Genomic DNA, 10,854 nt, shown 5'->3' with positions numbered 1-10,854 from the left:
TCCTCTGTTCTTAACGCTACCTCGCTAACGCGGGAAATGGCGAATAGTTTGAAAGAAAAGAAAAGAATGTATATATATATATATATATATATATATATATATATATATATATATATATATATATATTTTTTTTTTTTTTTTTTTCATACTATTCGCCATTTCCCGCATTAGCGAGGTAGCGTTAAGAACAGAGGACTGGGCCTTTGAGGGAATATCCTCACCTGGCCCCCTTCTCTGTTCCTTCTTTTGGAAAATTTAAAAAAAAATGAGAGGGGAGGATTTCCAGCCCCCCGCTCCCATATATATATATATATATATATATATATATATATATATATATATATATATATATACACATACATATATATATATATATATATATATACACACAATTTCCCACATTTGTGGGGTGGCATCCTTACAGCAAGAAGGATATTTTCCAGGACCATACAGACCAGCTCTATGCACACCCAAGTGAACTATAAATCTGCCTGAATGCTGAACTCGATCCATGTCTCACGTGTAGCACAAGTGCAGAGCATTTCTTCTGTATCACAGTACCTGTTATTGTGTTATTGGTAGCCTCACCATCATCCTATTTCTTTCCAATAACATTTTTTTTTTAGTATATTTACATGGATATCAAAATCTCAAGACTGGTACATGGTACAAAGATCTATTTTGTACTCTTAAACAACACAGTAATTTCAAACTAAATTAAACAATACATTATATAAATAATACCTATGTGTATAATAAACTAAGTTGTAGATGGTCAGATGCTGAACACGAAATTATCCTCTATGTAGCCTACAGAATCTCTAAATCATATGCGTGTCCAAACCCTCAGTAGGTGTAGTATCTTCTGTCTTCTGCTGGGGATGGTGATCGACGGTATGTATCCCGTGGTGAAGGTGACCTCCGTGGTGGAGTTCGACTGCGATATGATGTTTGTGGGGAAGGAGATCTGCGACGGTATGATGTTTCTGGTGAGGGGGATCTATGATATGGGAGTTCTCTTGTTGGGTATTTATCCTCAGATGTACTACCTCGCCGATTGTTAGGAGAATAATCATCCTGTCCACTGTCGTACCCATTTCTTTCCCTGTATCGTTGATCTCTGCTACCACGATCACGATCTCGACTTCTATCTCTCTCTCGACTTTTATCTCTCTCTCGACTTCTATCTCGGTCTCGCCCCCCATCACGGTCTCTATGGTCATAGTATCTACTGCCATGGTAGGAATCAGAGCCACGTTCATGACGTGAGCTTGATCTGTATCTACGATCATCATGTGGTGAATCTCTTCTCGATGATCGTGAGTAGTCATCTCTATCTCTGTCAGATCGACCATCCCTGCCCCTGTCCCGTCCTCTGCCACCTCGATTCCTAAAATCATCATTATCCCTGCGAAATGATGCTCTCCTTTCATCCCATTCCTTCCTCCTTTCATCATATCTTATTTCCTTCTTTTTCTCCACCCATTTCTGAAATTCTTCATAATCTGGCAAATCTTCCCTCTTCTTTCCCTGTGTGCAGGTTGCTCCCCATACATCATAGTGCAAATTTCCTTTGGTTGTGTGGAAGGATGAAAATCCCATCAACTCTCGCATCTGTTTCTCCTCTGCCGTCAGTTCATGCATTGGTGTTTCATCATGTCTTCCTGAGGGCCCTGACATATACACAGGAGATCTTCGATGAGAACGAGGAGACCTGGATCTGGAACGTGACCTGGAGCGAGATCTGCGATCTCGTCTATCACGATATATATATATATATATATATTTATATATATATATATATATATATATATATATATATATATATATATATATATATATATATTCTTTTTTTTTCATACTATTTGCCATTTCCCGCGTTAGCGAGGTAGCGTCAAGAACAGAGGACTGGACCTTTGAGGGAATATCCTCCCCTGGCCCCCTTCTCTGTTCCTTCCTTTGGAAAAAAGAAAAATAAAGGGAGGATATCCAGCCCCCCGCTCCCTTCCCTTTTAGTCGCCTTCTACGACACGCAGGGAATACATGGGAAGTATTCTTTCTCCCCTATCCCCAGGGATAGTATATATATATATATATATATATATATATATATATATATATATATATATATATATATATATATATATATATATATATATATATATATATATATATATATATAGATTTATATATATATATATATATATATATATATATATATATATATATATATATATATATATATGTGTATATATATATATATATATATATATATATATATATATATATATATATATATATATATATATATATATATATGTATATATATATATATATATATATATATATATATATATACTCAACAAACTTATATCTCTGTAATTTGAGGTTTTTAGGTGGCGCTGCTTGACGGCTGCCACGGCGCTGGAGCTCCTGTCTTTTACTTCCTTTTTCAACCTTTCCTCGCAAGTCTGCCATTTTTGGACTTTCCTACAGTAACCATGAATGCCTCTGGAACAATGCTACCACCATGGAAGCAGAAATTTTACGTGACTTGTGGCATAATTCTTTGTGTTATAATGATGACTGCAGCCACGAATGTAAACATCCGGTACGACAGTGCTTCTCTGCTCAACCTGCGACCCTCGCTGGACTCACCTCCACCTGCCGAATTCATCAATAAAGTAAGAAGACTACAAGAACTACAGGCAAGTCACAAGGAGAAGGTATGCTCAGAAAATGAAACAGCTAGAAAGCACAGCAAGCGAAGAAGAGGGCGTCGCAGCGGTGTATGAATGAGAACGAGGAGACGTGGCATGAAGACCCCACCTCCAACTATCACCTTTGGTAACATACGCTCAATTAGAAATAAAATGGATGAGTTTTGTACCAACTGTAAGTTTATCCAAGAATATAGAGACAGTGCAGTAATTGCCCTCACGGAAACCTGGCTGCAAGATTGGGATGCGGACAGTACAGTGACTATTGACGGATTTGTATTGGTACGGTCTGACAGGGAGGGTGTTGATAAGGACCGAGGGGCTGGGGTTGCTGCTTATATTAATGAGAGATGGTGCTCACAAATTAATGTTAAGGAAATCTACTGTGACAATAACATAGAGTACTTAGCGTTTACCTGTAGTCCCTTTTATTTGCCACGTGAATTTAACAAGATAATTTTAGTACTTGTGGATTATCATACAGCAGCTGATATTTTAGAAAACTGTGTTACAAAGTGTGAAAATGAAAGCCCAAACAGTGCTGTAATTGTTTTAGGAGATTTTAACCATTGTGATTTTCAAGGAAAAGTTCCCACGTATGAACAAACAGTAAATTATCCCACTAGAGGTAATGCGACACTAGACAAAATGTATTGCAATATTAAGGATGGATATAAAGTTTTCCAACGACCAAACATTGGAAATGGCGACCACAACATGTTATACTGCGCACCTACATATAAACAATTACTGAAAAGAGTGAAACCGAAAGAAACTGAGATTAGAAAATGGGATAATAACAGGATGGAACAACTACAAGCATGTTTTGACTGGACTGACTGGCCTGTCCTCATAGAAAATGGGACCGACATCAACACTAATTTAGACACTTTTAATGCATATTTCCACTTTTGCTTTGATATGATCGTCCCACCCAAGAAAATAAAGATATATCCAAACAATAAACCATGGATTAAAAAAAGAACTGAAATCAATGCTAAATGGAAAACAGACTTGTGCGGAATGGAAGTGATGCTGAAAGAAGAACATTGCAAAGAAACATAGATAAGAAAATAACTGAATCTAAAAGAATATACAAAGAAAAAGTTGAAGGCACGTTTAAGACAAATAGAATAAAAGACGTTTGGAAGGGACTTAAAACCCTGTGCGGGCACAAGAAGAAACAGAATATGCCTGAACCAGAAAATATCAACATATATGTGAATGAAATCAATGCGTTTTTTGCGAGATTTGAAAGACATGATTTCAGTGATGCGTGTAATGAGGTAATGACAGAAATACAATCTAACAATAATTAGAGAATTATAATCAGGGAAGAAGGCGTGCAGAGGTCCCTGCAGAAAATACGTGCAGGTAAAGCTACAGGGCCTGACGGGATGCCTGCAAGGGTACTTAAACGCTGTGCCAAACAGCTGACACCTGCACTGACCACATTATTTCAGGACTCAATAGATCAGGGAGTGGTGCCTCATAAATGGAAAGAATCGGAAGTGAAACCTATTGCAAAAATCTACTGTCCAAAAGATCCCAAAGATTTTAGACCTGTAGTATTGACATCTAACATTATGAAATGTTTAGAAAGTATATTGAAAAACTACATCTGTGAAAGAACAAATAACTTAAAAGACCCTATGCAGTTTGCTTATTGCTATAATCGGAGTGTACCGGATGCAACACTTACATTATTAAATGATGTTAACGAGCACTTAGATAAGACTAAATCACAAATTAGAGCACTGTTCGTCGATTTTAGTTTAGCATTTAACACAATGCAACCTCATATTTTGCTTCATAAAATGTTACAAATGAATGTAAATAGAAACATCTTAAAATGGATTTTTAGCTTTTTAACGCAGAGACCTCAATATACCATTGTAAATAATGTCAAGTCTAATGTGGTAACTACCAACACAGGAGTCCCCCAAGGTTGTGTAGTGTCCCATGTTCTCTTTACCTTGTACACAGATGATTGTAGGAGTGGAACTGATGACTGTACTATTATGAAATATGCCGACGATACAGTTATCCTAGGAAAAGTTGTCATTGATAATTATGAACCCTATTCAACTCAAGTCAAAAAATTAGTTGACTGGAGTAAAACAAATTTTTTGGAGCTTAATGTTAAGAAAACTAAGGAGATGATAGTCAATTTTGGAACTAAAAATAAACATGTACCCAACTTATTAACAATTGAGGAAGAACACGTTCAAAGAGTAAACCAGTACAAGTATTTGGGACTTATGATTGATGACCAGTTGAAAGGCAGTGTTAATACGGATATGGTGTCAAGGAAATGTAACCAAAGGCTACACTTTGTACGTATATTGCGCAACCTAAATATAGATAAAGTGATCATTAACTTATGTTACAAATCAATATTCGAATCTGTTCTGAATTTTTCAGTGACGGCCTGGTATGGGAAACTGACTTGTAAAGATAAAAATAAGTTGGGAAGAATTGTTAAAAAGGCAGGAAAATTAGGTGCGGCGACCACATCACTAGATAAGCTTTATCAGATAGCGTAATGAAACATGTAGATAGGATTATGAAAGATGTAACCCATCCGCTATACAATTGTTACACATATTTAAAATCAGGAAGGAGGTTAGTCTTGCCCATGCAGCGTACTGATAGATAGAGAAAGTCATTTGTACCTAAAAGCATCCTCCTTTTCAATCATTTGTCATCACAATAGGAAAGTAAAATATTAAGGTGTTTCCTTAAATATTTTATTGCTTTATTGATTTTATTATTCTTTTAATGTAGAAACACTAGAGAGCTCTCAAAGCCAAGAAAAATTTCATTTTGTAATATATCTTGTATTACAATTTGACTAATAAAAACTTACTTACCTACTTATATATATATATATATATATATATATATATATATATATATATATATATATATATATATATATATATATATATATATATATATATATATATATATATATATATATCTTTCTTTCCTTCATACAATTCTCCATCTCCCGCATTACCGAGGTGCGTTAAGAACAGATGACTGGGCCTTTGAGGGAATATTCTCACCTGGCCCCCGTCTCTGTTCCTTCTTTTTTTTGGAAAAAAACATATATATATATATATATATATATATATATATATATATATATATATGTTTCATATTCATTTATTTTCCTTTGTCGCTGTCTTCGGCGTTATCGAGGTAGCGCAAGGAAACAGACGAGAGAATGGCCAAGCCTACCGACATACACATGTATATACATACACGTACACACACGCAAATATACATACCTATACGTCTCAATGTATACATATATATACCCAAACATACATATACATATATACCAATGTGCAAAATTCATACTGTCTGCCTTTATTCACTCCCATCACCACCCCGCCACATATAGAATAACAACACCCTCCCCCCTCATGTGTGCGGGGTAGCGTTAGGAAAAGACAACAAAGGCCACATTCGTTCACACTCAGTCTCTAGCTGTCATGTAATAATGCACTGAAACCACAGCTCCCTTTCCACATCCAGGCCCCACAAAACTTTCAATGGTTTATCCTAGACGCTTCACATGCCCTGGTTCAATCCATTGAAAGCACATCGACCCCGGTATACCACATTGTTCCAATTCACTCTATTCCTTGCACGCCTTTCACACTCCTGCATGTTCAGGCCCCGATCACTCAAAATCTTTTTCACTCCATCTTTCCACCTCCAATTTGGTCTCCTACTTCTCCTCGTTCCCTCCACCTCTGACATATATATCCTCTTGGTCAATCTTTCCTCACTCATTCTCTCCATGTGACCAAATCATTTCAAAACACCCTCTTCTGCTCTCTCACCCACAGCCTTTTTATTACCAAGCATCGCTCATGCCATTACATTACTTACTCGATCAAACTACCTCACACCACATATTGTCCTCAAACATCTCATTTCCAGTACATCCACCCTCCTGCGCACAACTCTATCCATAGCCCACGCCTCACAACCATAGAACATTGTTGGAACCACTATTCCTTCAAACATACCCATTTTTGCTTTCCAAGATATTGTTCTCCACTTCCACATATTCTTCAAGGCTCCGAGAATTTTCGCCAGCTCCCCCACCCTATGATTCACCTCCGGTTCCATGGTTCCATCCGCTTCCGTATCCACCCCCGGGTATCTAAAACACTTTACTTCCTCCAGTTTTTCTCCATTCAAACTTACCTCCAAATATACTTGACCCTCAAGCCTACTGTACCTAATAACCTAGCTCTTATTCACATTTACTCTCAACTTTCTTCTTTCACACACTTTGCCAAACTCAGTCACCAGCTTCTGCAGTTTCTCACATGAATCAGCCACCAGCGTTGTATCATCAGCGAACAATAACTGACTAACTTCCAAATCTCCCTCATCCACAACAGACTGCATACTTGCCCCTCTTTCCAAAACTCTTGCATTCACCTCCCTAACAACCCCATCCATGAACAAATTAAACAACCATGGAGACATCACACACCCCTGCCGCAAACCTACATTCACTGAGAACCAATCACTTTCCTCTCTTCCTACACGTACACATGCCTTATATCCTAGATAAAAACTTTTAACTGCTTCTAACAACTTGCCTCCCACACCATGTATCCTTAATACCTTCCACAGAGTATCTCTATCAACCCTATCATATGCCTTCTTCAGATCCATAAATACTACATGCAAATTCATTTGCTTTTCTAAGTATTTTTCACATACATTCTTCAAAGTAGACACCTGATCCACACATCATCTGTAACTTGACACCACACTGCTCTTCCCCAAGCTGATACTCTGTACATGCCTTCACCCTCTCAATCAATACCCTCCCATATAAATTACCAGGAATATTCAACAAACTTATACCTCTGTATTTTGAGCACTCACTCTTATCCACTTTGCCTTTGTACAATGGCACTATGAAAGCATTCCGCCAATCCTCAGGCACCTCACCATGAGTTCATACATACATTTAATAACCTTACCAACCAGTTAACAATACAGTCACACAATTGTTTTAATAAATTCCACTGCAATACCATCCAAACCCGCTGCCTTGCCGGCTTTCATCTTCCGCAAGGCTTTTACTACCTCTTCTCTGTTTACCAAATCATTTTCCCTAACCCTGTCACTTTCCACACCACCTCGACCAAAGCACCCTATATTTGTCACTCTATCATCAAACACATTCAACAAACCTTCAAAATACTCACTCCAACTCCTTCTCATATCACCACTACTTGTTATCACCTCCCCATTAGCCCCCTTCACTGAAATTCGCATTTGCTCCCTTGTCTTATGCACTTTATTTACCTCCTTCCAAAACATCTTTTTATTCTCCCTGAAATTTAATGATACTCTCTCACCCCAACTCTCACTTGCCCTCTTTTTCACCTTTTGCACCTTTTTCTTGACCTCCTGCCTCTTTCTTTTATACATCTCCCACTCATTTGCATGATTTCCTTGGAAAAATCGTCCAAATGCCTCTCTCTTCTCTTTCACTAATAATCTAACTTCTTCATCCCACCACTCACTACCCTTCCTAATCTGCCCACCTCCCACGCTTCTCATGTAACAAGCATCTCCTGCGCAAGCCATCTCTGCTTCCCTAAATACATCCCATTCCTCACCCACTACCCTTACGTCCTTTGTTCTCACCTTTTTCCATTCCGTATTCAGTCTCTCCTGGTACTTCCTGACACAAGTCTCCTTCCCAAGCTCACTTACTCTCACCACTCTCTTCACGCCAACATTCTCTCTTCTTTTCTAAAAACCTCTACAAATGTTCACCTTCGCCTCCACAAGATAATGATCAGACATCCCTCCAATTGCGCCTCTCAGCACATCAACATCTAAAAGTCTCTGTTTCGCGCGCCTATCAATTAACACGTAATCCAAGAACGCTCTCTGGCCATCTCTCCTACTTACATACGTATGCTCATGTATATCTCTCTTTTTAAACCAGGTATTCCCAATCACCAGTCCTTTTTCAGCACATAAATCTACAAGCCCTTCACCATTTCCATTTACAACACTGAACATCTCATGTATACTAATTATTCCTTCAAGTGCCACATTACTCACCTTTGCATTCAAATCACCCATCACTATAACTCGGTCTCGTGCATAAAAACTACTAACACACTCATTCAGCTTCTCCCAAAACACTTGCCTCTTATGATCTTTCTTCTCATGATCATGTGCATATGCACTAATAATCACCCATCTCTCTCCGTCAACTTTAAGTTTTGCCCATTTCAATCTAGAGTCTTCTTTCTTACACTCTATCACATACTCCCACCACTCCTATTTCAGGAGTAGTTCCACTCCTTCCCTTGCTCTTGTCCTCTCACTAACCCCTCACTTCACTCCCAAGACATTCCCAAACAACTCTTCCCCTTTACACTTGAGCTTCATTTCACTCAGAGCCAAAACATCGAGGTTCCTTTCTTCAAACATACTACCTATCTATCCTTTATCTCATCTTGGTTATATCCACACACATTTAGACACCCCAATCTGAGCTTTCGAGGAGGATGAGCACTCCCCGCGAGACTCCTTCTGTTTCCCCTTTTAGAAAGTTAATATATATATATATATATATATATATATATATATATATATATATATATATATATATATATATATATATATATATATATATATATATATATATATATATATATATATATATATATATATATATATATATATATATATATATATATATATATATATATATATATATATATATATATATATATATATATATATATATATATATATATATATATATATATATATATATATATATATATATATATATATTAAAAAAGGGGGTGACTGTATTATTGATTGGTTGGCAAGGTTTTTTAATGTATGTATGACTCATGGTGAGGTGCCTGAGGATTGGCGGAATGCGTGCATAGTGCCATTGTACAAAGGCAAAGGGGATAAGAGTGAGTGCTAAGATTTCAGAGGCATAAGTTTGTTGAGTATTCCTGGTAAATTATATGGGAGGGTATTGATTGAGCGGGTGAAGGCATGTACAGAGCATCAGATTGGGGAAGAGCAGTGTGGTTTCAGAAGTGGTTGAGGATGTGTGGATCAGGTGTTTGCTTTGAAGAATGTATGTGAGAAATACTTAGAAAAACAAATGGATTTATACGTAGCATTTATGAATCTGGAGAAGGCATATGATAGAGTTGATAGAGATACTCTGTGGAAGGTTTTAAGAATATATGGTATGGGAGGCAAGTTGTTAGAAGCAGTGAAAAGTTTTTATCGAGGATGTAAGGCATGTGTACGTGTAGGAAGAGAGGAAAGTGATTGGTTCTCAGTGAATGTAGGTTTGCGGCAGGGATGTGTGATGTCGCCATTGATGTTTAATTTGTTTATGGATGGGGTTGTTAGGGAGGTGAATCCAAGAGTTTTGGAAAGAGGGGCAAGTATGCAGTCTTTTGTGGATGAGAGAGCTTGGGAAGTGAGTCAGTTGTTATTCACTGAAGATACAGCGCTGGTGGCTGATTCATGTAAGAAATTGTAGAAGCTGGTGACTGAGTTTGGTAAAGTGTGTGAAAGAAGAAAGTTAAGAGTAAATGTGAATAAGAGCAAGGTTATTAGGTACAGTATGGTTGAGGGTCAAGTCAATTGGAAGGTAAGTTTGAATGGAGAAAAACTGGAGGAAGTAAAGTGTTTTAGATATCTGGGAGTGGATCTGGCAGCGGATGGAACCATGGAAGCGAAAGTGAATCATAGGGTGGGGGAGGGAGCGAAAATTCTGGGAGTCAAGAATATTATCTCGGAAAGCAAAAGTGGGTATGTTTGAAGGAATAGTGGTTCCAACAATGTTGTATGGTTGCGAGGCGTGGGCTATGGATAGAGTTGTGCGCAGGAGGGTGGATGTGCTGGAAATGAGATGTTTGAGGACAATATGTGGTGTGAGGTGGTTTGATCGAGTAAGTAATGTAAGGGTAAGAAAGATGTGTGGAAATAAAAAGAGTGTGGTTGAGAGAGCAGAAGAGGGTGTTTTGAAATGGTTTGGTCACATGGAGAGAATGAGTTAGGAAAGATTGACCAAGAGGATATATGTGTCAGA

At 37.7% G+C, this 10,854-nt stretch overlaps 1 protein-coding gene across 1 annotated transcript; it reads right to left on the bottom strand.

Moving 5' to 3' along the window:
• Positions 1 to 361: 361 nt before the first annotated feature.
• Positions 362 to 2,478, bottom strand: LOC139764954 (uncharacterized). Its single transcript, XM_071692012.1, has 2 exons — positions 2,369 to 2,478; positions 362 to 1,768 (listed from the first exon to the last, which is right to left on the bottom strand). The coding sequence occupies exons 1-2, from the start codon at positions 2,476 to 2,478 to the stop codon at positions 847 to 849; spliced, it is 1,032 nt and encodes a 343-aa protein (XP_071548113.1). The 3' UTR covers positions 362 to 846.
• Positions 2,479 to 10,854: the final 8,376 nt, after the last annotated feature.

This window comes from Panulirus ornatus, chromosome 52, assembly GCF_036320965.1.
Source record: "Panulirus ornatus isolate Po-2019 chromosome 52, ASM3632096v1, whole genome shotgun sequence".
In the NCBI taxonomy this organism is placed as follows: domain Eukaryota; kingdom Metazoa; phylum Arthropoda; class Malacostraca; order Decapoda; family Palinuridae; genus Panulirus; species Panulirus ornatus.
The sequence above is the reverse complement of the archived record's forward strand: the minus strand, read 5'-3'. Positions and strand labels throughout refer to the sequence as shown.